The 15,979-nt window shown below is 34.3% G+C and overlaps 1 protein-coding gene across 5 annotated transcripts in view; it reads left to right on the top strand.

The window, feature by feature from the left end:
- The window catches only part of SNX13 (sorting nexin 13), a 154,726-nt gene that overhangs the window by 49,664 nt on the left and 89,083 nt on the right, over positions 1 to 15,979 (top strand). For 4 of the 5 annotated variants that reach the window (XM_035020685.1, XM_035020683.1, XM_035020684.1 and 1 more), the window contains exons 6-8: positions 13,550 to 13,671; positions 13,759 to 13,860; positions 15,063 to 15,151. In XM_035020685.1, coding sequence (XP_034876576.1) covers positions 13,550 to 13,671; positions 13,759 to 13,860; positions 15,063 to 15,151 — 313 coding nt within the window. Of the gene's footprint in view, positions 1 to 8,074; positions 8,142 to 13,549; positions 13,672 to 13,758; positions 13,861 to 15,062; positions 15,152 to 15,979 lie in introns of all 5 variants that reach the window. The other variant, XM_035020688.1, reaches the window with a different exon arrangement.

The following is a 15,979-nucleotide window of genomic DNA, read 5'->3' as shown; positions in this document are numbered from 1 at the left end:
CTGCCTCCTCTATGACACAATATTTTGGTCTATATCATTGTATTTAAACTACTTGATTTTGGGGGTAGCCATTTTATATACAGAAATGACTTATTTTTGAAAGAAAGGATTTTATGTTTAGATGAGTTTGAAAATTTTTTTGATTAAAAAATCACTACACACAAAGATTTTCTTACTAGCCTATAGCCTAAGGCAGGAAGCTGCATGCCATGGCCATGAGAACACCTTTAAATCAGAAGGTGCTATTTTTCAGCCAACCCCCTGTTCTTCCCTACTTAGGTTCTTAAAATACAATCTTGTACTTTTGAGAATCTTGGAGAATAGAGCTTTGCCCTGGGGCTTTTACTGCATTTTTATCTCTGTGCACATAGATGTTTCCAGCTGAGTCTACCCTGTCAGGACTTTTCATCTGTAACTCAGGTAATCCTAAGCTTTAGAGTAGGAGGTTAGTTCCTCAACCTCAGGTCATTGGGGAAGCCTGCAGTAATGTTTATGGTTTGAATAACAACCTTACTTGTAGAGATAAATTTGAGTTCCTTCTCCCTTAGTATTAACAGCAGACATTTGCAGAGTAGCCAGCCTTAATTACAAGTGTAGAGTTGCTTTGGAACACAGAAAATAAAGTATAATTAAAGTTCAGAAATAGGATTTTATCTCCTTTATTTCATATATATAACGTTATTGAGTATTAGGTATTCATTTTTTCAGGCAACTCTTCTGAGTCAGTCATTTGCTACTTTCTATAGTAACATCATCCTAATGACTTTTTTTTTTTTGCCCTTTGGAAACGTGGGAATAGGAGTTCATTATAGATGTGTCTGACTTCCTAAGTATATATTGAAACATAACAAATTTTAGACCTGGAAAGAACTTTGAACTAGGAATTGGGAGACTTCAGTTTGCATTCTGCTCTACTACATAGCTCTGGAACTATGAGCACGTATTTTAAACTTTTTGAATCTTGGTTTTTCTTATATGTGATAAAAGCATAGTAATATCTGCCCTGTTCTGTGTTCCTCACAGGGTTATTGTTGGCATCAAATTCATCTGTCCATTCAACTAATATCTTGTGATTCCTTTGTACCAACCAGGTGCTGCAGATACTGCAGTGAATAAAACAAAATCCCTGATCAGTGGAATGTAATGAAAATAATAATTTTGAAAATTGTGAAGGAATTTAGAAATTTAAGTTTTTAATGCCCTTTGACATTTATAATTTCACAACAGATGAGGAAGCTAAGGTCCAGAAGGACTAAATGGTTAGTCCAAGATTATCCAGTGAGTTGGGACAGAGTAAGAATTAGAATCAGATTGTTCTTAGCAGTCTAGTGTTCTTCCTCCATTCCCTACCAGAAGATATATTATGATCTAGATTTTTCATCTTAGTTTCCCCCACTTTTTTTTTTTTAACCTTTCATTGCAATGCTTTCCCTGTTTTTGATTCCCCCAAACCACTTTTTCTTTACACTTCATGTAATAAATTGTTATGTTTTTGGCTTTCCTCCCCTTTGGTAACATTGTATGCTATCAAGCTGAATATTTAGGTGATTGCAGGAAAAGTCAGGTTTCTTCCATCCTAGACTGATCTGAATTTATATCTTTGCTTTCTCATTGGCCTTAAGATTTTGGACAAATTAATCAGCTTCTTTTGAACCGTAGCTTATTCATTCATAAAAGGTTGATAATAACGAAGTTACTTCTGAGGCTGTTTTCAGGCTAAAAATGGTATGAAGTAAAAGCCTCTGGCATTTAGTAAGGCTCAGTAATTGATAGTGCCATCTCTGTGAATGACTTTATTTTTGTTCTATGTTGGTTTTTTTCTATTACTACTAAAAGGTATGTCTTAATAGAGTCTCCCTGACTGTTTTCAATGCTAGTATAAAGAAAATTAGGTCTATTTACAATCATTTGAGTACTACTTCAGTCCTTGTTCTGTGCTGTCTGTCGTGTATTCTGGAGCAGACAACAGGAGCGCTACATTATTGCCTCTTTCAAGTCACAGTCTTGTATAGGGGCCCATGAAGTCCTGAAAATGTACACAGAACTGTTTTTTTCCCTTTTGAGTGATTATAGATTTCATTTTTAAAAGGGCCTATGAATCCAGAAAAGATTTAGAACCACTCAGTTCTAGTGTTCATATTTATTCATTACCCTGAGGAAACAATTACAGAGTATCAGCATAAAATGAAATGCTAATTTTGAGACATAACAGGAAGAAAAAGATACTTAGAGTCTGAAGTCCTGATTTTCAGCTTTAGTGCTATTATTTATTAAGCTGTATGGTCTTGAATGGGCAAAACACATAAATTCTTGGAGTCTGATGATAACCCGTATCTACTTATTAGGTTGTTAGGGTTAAATGCCCTCTCTCAATGCATCACATGTGAGAGAGTACTTTGTAATGATAACACCTTGTGTTAACATTAGTACCTGTTACTCTAGTAGCAATTTGGGGATGGAAACCTTCATAGAGCACTCTTGACTTCTCTGTGGTAGAACCTGGGTGTGAACTAGGTTGGAGCTTTAGGGGTTGAATCTGAGATAACCTATGTATTTTTATTTCTCTTCAAATAAGATATTATGTATAAGGCTGAGAGTCCTGGGAGATTTGTATTATAATTCTACCTGTACCATTGAGTTACAGTGTACTTAAAATTTCTTAACATATGTCTAAAATAATAATAGTAATACTTGTAGCAAACTTAGAATTGTGAGGGGCAAATGAGATGATGTCCAAAAAGCATTTCCTGAAGTATTTGTCAACCAACAAGTGGTATTTTGAGCAAGTTACTTGACTTTCTGTGTCTCGGTCTCTGCATCAGTAAAATGGGATAATTACCTCATGGGGTTGTTGTAATGTTTATCTGGAGGAGTAGTGCGTGTCACACACCACAGGGTCTAGTACATAGTAAATGTTCAGTGAGTGTTAACTTGGCTGTTACTGTTAATTTTTGTTATAGATTACCTTCCTAGGATATATAGATACAGATTCTTTGACTTTGTCTTAGTTTGTTCTGTTTTGTGGGGGAAGGAGCAGGTGGAGACAATATTAAAGCACATAAAATGGAGAGAAATAAAGTAGTCATTTGTGTGGTACTGAGAGCAATTTTTATCTAGAGGTAGAATGGACCAGAGTAACTAATGAAGACCTCATGTGGATTAAAGTTAAAACTGGGCTTCAAGAATGAAGGGGGGGAAATCGGAGGGGGAGATGAACCACTTCAGAACCATCGGAGGGGTGTGGGGGGATGTGTTAGCCTGGTGTTGGGTATTAAAGGGGGCACGTACTGCATGGAGCACTGGGTGTTATGCACAAACAATGAATCATGGAACACTACATCAAAAACTAATGATATAATGTATGGTGATTAACATAACATAATTAAATAAAAAAATAAAATAAAACCGGTCTTCAAGAATGAATAGTGGAATAGACAGAGGGATGAAGGACATGTTAGGAAAGAGCAAAGTTCTGAGAAGGGGAATAAGATTAGTGTGGTTGAAGCAATAAGGAGATACAAGTGATCAGGGAACCTTGTTGCTTTCACAAGTGTGAAATGTGGCAACTGTGTTCATCCCTGTTCCCGTTAACCCCAAGATTAGCAGAAGGGAGATATATTCTAATGCCACTGGGTTCTTCCTAAAGGGTTTTCCCATGGCAGGAGGAGGTATGGCTAGATAGGTTCCAAGATTCAGTGGTTGTAATACTAATGATAGCACTGTTTCTGGAACGATGGGGGATATGTTCTGAAAGTTTAACCATTTTTCTCACTAACCATTTTGCTATTGAAGTAATAGATCATGTGTTCCTAGACTTGTCCAAAAGGCAGGCACATCAAATAATGGACATTTGCAACAGTAAAATTGTATATACTCTTTTGCTGTTTTACATTCTTTGCCATTTGAAAACTTAGCTTAAAACTGACTTTAACTAGAAAGATGATTATTGTCATATTTACTACAATATAGCAAAAACAATTAGGAACCATTAAGTATTTAAAAGAAGGGGCAATAAGTTAATGTTTTTGCATATGTAGAATAGACCAGGAGTTGTTAATTGTATAGTTATATAATTCACATACCATACAGTTTACCCACTTAAAGTCTCAGTGGCTTTTAATATATTTATAGAGTTGTGCACCCTTCATTACAATCAATTTAAGAACATTTTAATGATTCCATGGGAAACCTAGTATCCACTTTTCATTCACTCCCTACATTCCCCCCAAAGTTTCTAGCTCTAGGCAACCACTTACCTACTTTCTGTGGTTTTGCTAATTCTGGACATTTTATATGAAGGAAATAATACATTATGTGTTCTTTTGTAACTGACTTCTTTTACTCAGTGTGATGTTTTCAGGGTTTATCCATGTTGTAGCAAGTGTTATTACTTATTCTTTCTTACTGCTGAATAATATTTCATCATATGGGCATAAACCACATTTTGTTTATCCATCAGTTGGTGGACATGGGATTGTTTCCACCTTTTGGATATTATGAAGAATGTTACTATGAACATTCAAATACAAGTTTTTCTGTGGACTTATGTTTTCATTTCTCTTGGATATATAGGAGTAGAATTTCTTTCGTACACAAGTTTTTCTGTGGACTTATGTTTTCATTTCTCTTGGATATATAGGAGTAGAATTTCTATGTTGTGTAGTAACTCTTTACCTTTGAGGAACTGAAAATTGTTTTTCAAAGTGGCTGCATATTTTCACCAACACTGTATGAGGGTTCCATTTTCTCCACATTCTTGCTTATACTTGACTGTCTTTTTTTTCTTCTTCAAGTTTTATTTATTTAAGTAATCTCTTTACCCCACGTGGGGCTTGAACTCACGACCTTGAGATCAAGAATCACATGATCTTCCAACTGAGCCAGCCAGGTGCCCCATGATTTTGTCTGTCTTTTGGATTACAGCCATCCTAGTGGGTGTGAACTGATACGTCGTTATGGTTTTGATTTGCATTTGCCTGATAGGTAATGATACTGAGCATCTTTTCATGTGCTTATAAGTCATTTGTATAGCTTCTTTAGAGGATGTCTGTTCAGATCTTTTCCCCATTATTAAATTAGGTTATTTGTAATTTTATTTTTAAATGGAGTGTACTGTAGTCAATTTTTGTAAATACAATTTTATTGGGCAGTCACACTGATTGGTTTGCATTTTGTCCATGGCTGCTTTTGTGCTACAGTGGTAGAGTTGACTAGTTGTGACCCCAGACAGTGTCGTCTGCAAAGCCTAAAATAGTTGCTCTTTGGCTCATTAGAGAACAAGTTTTCTGACTCCTGAAATAGTTTTTAATCATTAAAATATTTAGGAAGTGTTGTTAAACAAGTAGGAAATAATTTTAGAATAAAAACTCATGCAATAGAGTGTATGATTTTGGCTATGTAAAAAACTCAATATGCATGCATAATAAAGAGACTAATAGGAAATACACTAAAATATTAACTGGTCTTTGGATTGTGGATTTATGGCTGATTATAACTGATGCTGAAAATCAAAAGAAGGAAATTACACTTTACAAAATGGGAATATATTTTATAGCCAGAGATAGAAACATTTGGTAATGAGCAATAAAGATCTCTAAGATGGCTTATTTTAAACTGAATTTTCCTGTTTCTCTGTTTTTTACGTTCTTAGGAACATGTAAATTTAAGAATCATTTTTTTTCGACTACAGATGACCTGTTTTGTATAGGCAGCCACCATCCCTGTATGTCTTTGGAAGGTGATCCTGGAAAATAATGCTTAATAGAGTGTTTTGTACATGATGAAATAGTGGAATAATAGTCAATAAATTCTTGTTGATTGAGTTCCTGTTTATGACTTACATGTTACCTTTTTTCCCCACAGAATTTTAATATATTTTATTATTGAGTCTGGGAATGTTTCATTTGTCAGGTACATTTTACTAGAAATCTTGTTTATTAAAATAGTTAGCAGCATTACTTTAATTTTTTAATACTTAACATTATACCTAAGAGGATGCACACTTAGCCCCAGGTTATTTATTTTTTTTTCCTTTCCTGTAGCTTGTTTAAGGCTTCGTGCTCTGTGTTCCTTATACTTAATCTCTAAGATAGGTGAATGTGCTCTATATGTGTTTCTTTAAGTTCTTCATTGTATGAGAGCCACATCCTTTAGAACATCTGGATATTTAACCTCTTTTTGAAGCATTGGGACACAGGATATAGAACTGGACTTCTTATGTAGTGTTACAGTTCACTAAATACCATTTCCTTTAATATGGTTATATAAAACTGCATATCTAAAATTTTTCTCCCATTTCTTCCAATTTGTTTGTAACTTTAAGAGTCAGGAAGTTTTGTGTTCTTATTAAGGTAAAGAAAACAGTGAATTGAAAATTAAGTACCTTGATTTATTTTTTTAAACAAAGCCTTGATCTCACTAGCTATATAATCTAGAATAAGTAATTGAAGCCTGGCACTACAATGATAGGGACTTGTAATTATTTCAGATCCCTTGAGTGTTAACTCCCTGGTGAGGTTGGTACTAGTCTCAGTTTGTTTTTATTTTTCCAGTCATACCTTGTCCTCAAAACATGCCCTCATATACTCCGTCATACCTTACATTTTGAATACCATTTGAGGAGTTATTTCTTATAATGTCTAATGTTGCTAATTAGATTTAACTTACTTAGAAATTAAAGTACTTTTCTAGTCTGTTACTTTACTAGTAGGAGGTCTTAGAATAAGATGATAATAAAGTTTTTATACCTCTTATATTTCTATGTGGTCAGAAAGAATGCTTCATTTCAGACATAAAAGACATTTAGTAGACTAATCTTTTTTTGATGGTTAAGTCTATCAGTGAAAACTTAAAAATTTTTATTTGATTATCCCGATGACTGCTATTCTTTATAGAATGAGGAAAACAATAAATTTGTAGTTTTAGAAGTCTGCTGTAAGTTTTCTGAAGTGTAAATATTCCCACCGTGGTTGATTTTAAGCTATCGTCAGGAAGTCACTGAAAGTGCAACTAGAAAAGAGATGTGCACGTTTGGCCCCGCGCCGCAACTGGGAAGAGGTGCAGCCAGTGAAGGGAGCAGACAGGTTTGTAACCATCAAGCAGTGAGACTTGTTTCTTTGTGTGGTTGCTAATTTAGCTCTTATAAAAGAGGAATTTTCTATATATATTTGAGGATTATGGTAGAGAGTAATAATAAATTTCATGTAAGTTCAGGAATGCTGTGGAAAAAATGTTGCATTCTTTTATACTTATCCTTATAATTTGATTTTTAAAATAATTTTAAAAGGGAAACAAAGGTGTTCGAGAGAGGTGGTTATGGTAACGTATTTATGAGTAAATTGAGATTGGAAGAAGTGTACTTCTTTTAAAGGATTTAGAAGCAAGTTTACAATTCTGTGCCTTAAAAATCTGCTCAAATTCAATTTCAGGCTGAAGCTTTTGGCACTGTGACAAAGTATTCCCTCAAGGGCTCCTAAACGATGGAAACAAGTAAAGGTTTATGTATTATAAAGAGTATTTCCTTTCTAATAGGGAATTATGAGGGGGAAGTTACTTCCTGATTCAATGGCTCAGGGAAGAAGGAATTCTTCTTTAGAACACCACCTGCTTTCAGCAAAAAATGTCTGTGGATCCGTTGATCAATAGCCCTCTACTGGAGTAAAACTTTTCCAAAATCTTCTCAAAGATCCTTGCTTGTTGAAATCTATCCAGAAAAACTAGGAATTTTACTATAGTAAAGTTTTTTTTTTTCAAAAATGCATATTTTTTTTTTTACATAGAGGATAAAAGAACTTATATATAGGAGATTAATATATATTATTATAAATTTATGTGATTGGTTATTATATTTCCTTTATTGATTAATATATCTTTAAAAAGCCTTAAAAAATATACTTTAAACTCATACACACTATGCAGTATACAGTGCCATTCTTACTGTTTTCAAATAAGGTCTTAGGAGTCATTTCTGAGAAAAAATAGTGTGGCATCAGGAACATAACATTTATTATAAGATTGTTTCTGTGGGAAAATCAGTTTTTACCTTTATCATTTTGATATAAAAAACCTTTTCCAGGAAAGTATTCTGCCAAGAATGTGAAGATTACCTTTACTGCCAAACAGCTACCCACTTCTCTAGTCAAGCAAGTCTACCACTACATGGTGACCCTTGCATATACCATGCTCATTCCCTTCTTTTGCTCATTCCTTTCTTTCTCCTGTTACAGTTAAATTCATTAAGATTTGTTTTAAGTGTAGCTGCCTTATTTAATCCTTTTAAATTACAACATATCACTTAATCAACCTCTACTTACTTTTGTGTGTGGTTATCGTCAAACAAAATTTTAAGTTATTTTTGGCATGGTCCCAGTTCTGGACTACTGTAGTAGCAGTTCTCTTAACTTACTTTAGTTATCCAGTATTCTCCATTCCCTTTCGAAGGTGTACTGACTCATACCCTTAGTATTAAAGCTAGGCGAAGAGACCACTCTCTAGTACTTCTGTCCACTTCTATGCCTGGGTCCTGTCCCCAGAAAATCTGATGTACTTGGTCCCTGGTGTGATCTTAACATGTGTGATTTAGAGGAGAAAGATAATCAGTTATGTTAAAAAAAAAAAAAAGAAAGTTGTATTTGTTTCTGAACCCATGTATCCCAGTTACACTTTTTATTATAATCATCACTTAATTTATTCCTACATAGTTGGAAGAAGTATGAGAATGGCAAGGTAGTTTCTGTAAAAACTAAGGCATTTGCTTTGGAATTTTACTCAAGCTAGTTGATAGATTGCAGTTGATTCAGGTGTGCAGAAGACAACTAACGAAATATTGGTGGAAAAGTCTTGAAGGACTGCATTCAGATTTGTTCACAAATGTCTTTAGTTGTCATGCCATTTAAAAGAAACTGGACACCATAACTGTTGCAGTGTTGTAATATTTTATTAAAGACAAAAGCCACATTAATATCACTTGGCACGTGATGCAAGGTCTTATGTTGAAAGATTTGTATGATTTTAGTTAAAATGAAATATATTCATGACTCCCTCTTTTGTCAAATATTTTGATTTACTTACCAGTTTCCCACGTACTGTGTGTGTGTGTGTGTGTGTGTGTGTGTTGCACATGCTTGGTTGGGTATTCAGGTAATATAATCAGGGACTCTTAAAGCTCTAAGTGTCTTTAGAGAAAACAAACCCTGGGAAGTGATGTGATTTGCTGAATTTCACAACAAATGAAATGGTGAATCTTTTACTTGAATTAAGGGCGTATATGCCAATCTAGTGTTCTTTTACAGAAATCCTTAATTGATTTGGGTGTGTTTTTTGCATTACTGATGCTGAGCTGCACACTGCTTAGCAAAGATGGAACCAGTGAAGCAATTTATATAAATCTCATTGCCGGCCCACATATTTGGGATATTCACTGCATTTTTTTTTTTTTTTGGTATTAGCATTAAATAGCTTAGAGATTTAGAGAGGCAAAAGGAGCTCCTCACTTTATGTTCTGTTTCAGAACTTTAAGGAGTAAAGAGACTGTCCTATGCACCTCATGTTGCCTTTCTCCAGGGACCTATTAAGAGTGTTTTTGACCCTGAGAGAGGAATCAGTAAATCACTATGTATCGAGTGTTTCCAATGTTCAATACATTATTTAGCCATGGGAGATACCACTGTGAATAAAATGAGCATGGAATAAAACAGATGAAGTCTCTGGCTTCCTGAGATTTTTATCTCAGCAGTTGTATTTATCTCTACCAGTTGAATTATTTAACTGTAGGTTGTAAGTGCTATAAAACATGAAAAATTTGGTGCTATGAGATCCATACCTCGTCTGAAGGAATATGGCAGAGAGAGAGGGGGGCGAGGGGTATTGAAGGCTGCCATGTAGAATAGATATTTTAGATGAACTCTAAAGTAAGTGGGAATTGTCAAGCCAATGTGGGGGAGAGAAGGGAAATGTGTGGAGAGTGGGCAGGGGTGAGCAAACTTGGCAGAGGGATTAGCCTGTCCAGAGGCTCTGAGATATGAAGGGGGATATTTGAGAAATAGAAAGAAAGCATGTGAGTCAGCAGAACAGAAGGGAAGGAGGAAGGTGGAACTGATGGTGATGAGGAAGTAAGCCTGGTCCTCCTGGGCATGCGAGATCTTCAAGAAAGTATTCATGCTTAACCCGGAGATTGATGGGGGAGGTATTGAACTGGTTTTGAATCTCGTATTTTGTACTGTCATATTTGTATTTGTATTTTTTTGTTTTTTACATTTTACCATCTTTTTTATTGTGATAAAACATGCAAAATTTTAAAAAGACCGCTCTGGCTGCTCTATGGAAAACAGAATGGAGGGGAGACAAAGGTGGATGTGGGAGACCATTTAAAATAAAAGGCCAGGAATAGAATGCTGGCATTAGGGATGGAGATAAAGGCATGCAAATATATGTTGAGAGGTACACTGGTTTGCTTTCTGCTTTTGTACTTTAATAAAACTTCATTACTTGCTTGCATTCCTAATTAACTTCCGTAATTCTTGCAACCATTCTGTCAAGATACATAAGCTTCAGGGGCCTGCTATGAATTTTAGATTTTCAAGGTAAGGTTGAATATATTACTTATTCTCTTGGTCATATAGGAAATAATGCTCTCCTATCTTTAAGTTCAGGAAAGGAAAGCTTAGTAATAAAATGAAAGTGTAGGTAATAGCATTTATTGTAATAATCCGGGTGTTTTTATTAGAATAGAAATCAAGTGGAGGAATACTTTAAACAAAGTGAAAAAGAGCCTTGACTATAAGGGTACCTGGATGGTTCAGTTGGTTGACCATCCAACTCTTAATTTCGGCTCAGATCATGATCTCAGGGTCATGAGATCGAGCCCTGCCTTTAGCTCCGTGCTCGATGTGGAGGCTGGTTGGGATTCTTCCTCTTCCTCTTCCCCTCCCCCCACTGTCATGCTAGCGTGTGTGCTCTCTCTCTCTCTCTCTCTCTCAAATAAATCTTTAAAAAAAATAAGAGCCTTGCCTATAGGCATAATTTAAGAATAATTGATACTAAGAGCTCTAATAGAAAGCTACATGTGGATCAATTGAAGAAAATGTGGCTATTATATAAATTGAATGACTTTTTAATTGATTTTTCTATTCATGTTCCATTTATTACATATTTATCAGTACATTCTAATTTTAGGGAGTACTTCACTGTCATCAGAATATTTTCAAATTTTGTTAAGACAAATACTACTAGAAATTGTTAGTAGATGTTTTCCTAATTTACAAAGGGAAGCGATTTACTACTGTTGTTCTTTTCTTCCTAACCTAGAAAAGTTCCTTTGAGTTGAGCAAAGGGAAAATAATGATCTTAGGTAGAAATATAGAATGCTGTTCCTGGTTTTCTCCACCCTCAACATACTTGTATATTGAAAGTAGAAATCCCTATTTTATTTTATTTTTTTAAAAAGATTTTATTTATTTATTTGACAGAGAGAGATACAGTGAGAGAAGGAACACAAGCAGGCGGAGTGGGAGAGGGAGAAGGAGGCCTCCCACCAAGCAGGGAGCCCGATGCGGGGCTGCATCCCAGGACCCTGAGATCATGACCTGAGCCGAAGGCAGACACTTAACGACTGAACCACCCAGGCACCCCAAAGAAATCCCTATTTTAAATTGAAAATAAATTTTATGTATTTGCATTGCTTGTTTATTTTCACTTATTGTCAATGTTATCCTCTGTAATGAGTTGAGATGGGTTTAAAATGCCTTCTAAAATTAGTAAATTTTATTTTGTTTGAGAATTTCAATAACTTACATAAATAGCATTTTGCCCTGAAACAAAACAGATATAATTTGAAAGATGTATTCAGCTTTCTTCTAAATTTGTTAGAATGACCATTTTATGGATAAAATGAGTATTGGCCTATACCAACTGAATTCTGTTATAAAATTTTTAGATGTGGATGATTTTTTACAAATAATTTATGTAAAGACTTTTGAAAGATGCTTATACAGATTGTGGGTTTTTTTTTTTTTTTTTTTTAAATAAATAAAAGGGAGACTCTAGAGACTGCTAGGTTTAAGTTTTTATTTTCGGTTTTATGTTGAAGCTGAGTATTGTCACCAAAGTTAGTATATGCTTATATACTATGGCTCTTGTAGTATTTTAAGTAATGTTAATCCCTTTTCAGATCCCTGAGTGCAGTTTACTTTTTTAAGGTTAATTTCTTTTGTGTTGATGTACTTAGTAATTTACTCTTTCTTCCCACATATGTAACAAAATTATAGTGTGCATTTGAAAAAATATGAGTGTTAATAGCTTCTGTTTTTATTTGAAAACAAGCATCTGGGGCGCCTGGGTGGCTCAGTCGTTAAGTGTCTGCCTTCAGCTCAGGTCATGATCCCAGGGTCCTGGGATCGAGCCCCACATCAGGCTCCCTGCTTGGCGGGAGGCCTGCTACTCCCTCTCCCACTCCCCCTGCTTGTGTTCCTGCTCTCGCTATCTCTCACTCTGTCAAATAAATAAAATCTTTAAAAAAAAAAAAAAACAGGCATCTGTTACATTCCTTAATGCCATCAACACCTTTAAGTTTTCTCTGAAAATGCTACAATAATCAAGTTAATTTCTTCACTACCTTCTTTATTATGTATGTTTGGGTAAATAACATAGTGAAGTATAGTATACTTTTTCTTTGCTCCTCTGTTGCCCAGCATCTTTATGAATAGATTCTTTTATCTATTTGGTATGTTCCTAAAAAGGTAAATTAATTTGAGTGCTAATTTAAGGAAAATCGCACTGAAAAAAATACTTACTTAAAAATATCAATCCGAGGAGAGGTGTAAACTGTTTTTGACTTATCTGTTTTGTTACTGTTTCACTGATGTACTAAAGTAGCAGTGTTTCTTGAGGTTTGTTACTTTTAAGATAGAGTAATAGGTAACTTAATAAAATTAGTAATCACCTTTTTCATGGGTACTGTGGTATTTTGTATCATTCTTTAAGCCATTTCTGTGTGACTATAATTATTTCAAATGGTCAAGTTTTTAAGTGCAAATATCTGCAAACAGAAACCATTTAGACTTATACCAAAGGTATTTGGTTCAGAACTTGGGCTGAACAACTAAAGAGAAGAATGTAGAGAATTCAGAAAGGGTGCAGAAGGAACCAAGAAATGTCTCAAATGCTCTTTTAAAAGCAAACAAAAACATTTCGAATCCCTAATGTATTCTTCTGTCTCGGTGAGAAATATATGATATACCTGGTGTCAGACTCATTTTAGATTTAACTGGAAAAACATTTTTTTCATTATATTTTAAGTACTTAGTATTTTAAAGCTTTGGCACATAAAATACTTCAAATAATATTGTTCAAAGACTTCGTCAACTAGATTTGATATACCTTGGGTCTTGTGAAAGGGAGGACTAAGATGTAATTGAAATTAAGTAAACAAAATCTCAGTGTAAATAAATTCAGTCTCTGTGATAATCATGTTTATTAGTCATTAAAATGAATTTATACTTTTTGATTAAAAAAGCATTTATATAATGCTTTTATCTAATGTGTTTTTTATAAGGTCAAAAGAAATAGACTGGCAGCCTTATTTTACTACACGTATTGTAGATGATTTTGGCACACACCTACGAGTATTCAGAAAAGCTCAACAGAAGATAACAGAGAGAGATGATCAAGCGAAAGGTAATACCTTTATTCCCTTTGAAAATTAGGACTTTAAAATCTGTCTTTCTTTATCATTCTGTACATCTTATTCTTTTCTTTCTGCAGGTACAGCAGAAGATCTTGTGGATACCTTCTTTGAAGTTGAAGTTGAAATGGAGAAGGACGTTTGCCGTGATCTAGTGTGCACTTCTCCCAAAGATGAAGAAGGTTTTCTTCTCAGTTTAACTCTTTGGAGAACAGTAACTGTTCAGATTGGTTAGAGACAAGTTAGCAGAGCCAGGGAACAAAATAAGGGTAAAGGGTGAAATTATTCCTACAGGATAGGTAGCATAGTATAGACAGTGTCACTATTCATCTTATTTTTTAACTCTTAAAAGTAGTTTCCAGATTCTTTTCTCTTTTTTAAAGGTTGTCTTTAACATTTAAAGGTGGTTATTAAAGATTACTTCTCTTCTTTTAAAATACAGCAGGCACAAACAATTTATAATTGTAAATTTACTTTTTATGGTCTACAGTAATTTATCTTCTCCATACCTGTTACCCTAAAATATTTTCTAAGAGAATGAGTGTAGTGATTTCAAATATAGTTTATCGAGTCGAATGGACTTGTCTTTTCTTTGTGAGAGGTTAGACCGGATAAGCTTTAGCTGAGGAGGTTGTCTTTTCCTAGTTTTGCAGCCTCTCAGAAAGAGTCTTTGCTACTTAGCACATTTTTTGATTAACAGGATCAGCTATATAATTCTATTCCCAGGAAGTGTCAGCATATGAACTACAGAGTAGTTCTAGTTGTGGAAATTGTTTTCTTCAATTTTTAAATTGTGCTCTTCTTTCCCCCCTTTTTTCTTCTTTCCTTTTTATATTTACACTGCAATTCAATTTTTAATTGCCGTTTCATTAGCACTGGCATGAAATAATAGCTAAGTATAAGAAATAGTTATAGTGATGTGCAGTACTTTTCATGTAAATCGAGGAAGTAGTAAAATAGAAGAGCATGCTCTTTTTCTTTTGTTACTACCTACCAAGATAGTGGAGGTTCTTTCTTGAAAGAAGAATTACAGGTATATTTTAAAATATGCAAATAACTTTTAAGTATGCTAAGATAATGTCTAGTAGAAGTGTAGAATACGTGGTACAACCACAACTGTTTAGGGGGAAAACATTTTGATAATAGAAGTTTCTCAGTGATTCAAAAACAAGGTAAAGCTGAGCAGAATAAAAAAAATACTAGTTTGATTAATGAATCGTTACTGTTTGGAGAATAATGAAAAAATTTAACCAATACTGATTTGTACTAATTAATTATTAAAATAATAAGCTGCTATAATTGGGAAACTACTTATTTCTGCCTTTACAATCAGTGGAGATTTGATATTTTCTAATGTTATTATAGCTACCTTTTTCATTTCTAGGATTCCTAAGGGATTTGTGTGAGGTCTTATTATATTTATTGCTACCTCCTGGAGATTTCCAGAACAAGATCATGCGATACTTTGTCAGGGTAAGCTTAAACTCATATCAGATAAATGGCTATAAAGAAATTTAGCGTGGTAATTCTCAAAATATTTGGTTTCAGGACCCTGTTAAATTCTTAAAAATTATTGAGGACCTCAAAGAGCTTTTGTTTACATGGGCTGTATTTATCAACATTTACTGTATTATAAGTTAAAACTAAGAAATTTTGAAACACAAGAATACACAAGCACACATTCCATTAGTTGATTTCTATCATCACGCCATCATGGTCCTTTCTGAAAATATCACTGTGCGCTTGTCTCCTTCCATCACCCAGAGATCCCTTTACAAACTTTGAGGACTGCCTGACTTAGAGTTAGGTATGGGGATTTTTGGGTTATAACAAAAATATGTTTTAAATTTTAATACAGCTTTACCGAGAAACTTACTAGAGTTAGGCTAATTAAAATAACACTTCTGGATAGAAACTTTAAAAAAACTAGGCAGCTAAGATTCTGCTTCTTATAATTAGAAAATGAGTAAGTGGGATAAGAACAATAGTCTTGGATTTTTTATTCCCCCTATATAAATATAGGAATAAAATTCTGTATACAGATGTAAAGGAATAACATTTTTGTTTTGATTGCTGGTTATGATTGAGAAATGCTAGCTAGCTAGCTACAACCCTTATGCTGGTTGAATGGGTAAGATCAGAGTTTCTAATTTATATGAAAGTGAAAGCTTAGGATCTTTTTGTCTACCATCCAGCAAAATAGATACCAATTCCTGAGGTGTGCTTTTATGCTTTTATGTTGTTAAAAAGCAATTTCACACAATTTCTTAGTACCTACCTAACTCGAGTTCAGTGTACTTC

Source organism: Mirounga leonina, unplaced genomic scaffold, assembly GCF_011800145.1.
Source record: "Mirounga leonina isolate KUSES-001 unplaced genomic scaffold, KU_Mleo_1.0 Mir_174, whole genome shotgun sequence".
NCBI classification, from domain to species: domain Eukaryota; kingdom Metazoa; phylum Chordata; class Mammalia; order Carnivora; family Phocidae; genus Mirounga; species Mirounga leonina.
The sequence above is the reverse complement of the archived record's forward strand: the minus strand, read 5'-3'. Positions and strand labels throughout refer to the sequence as shown.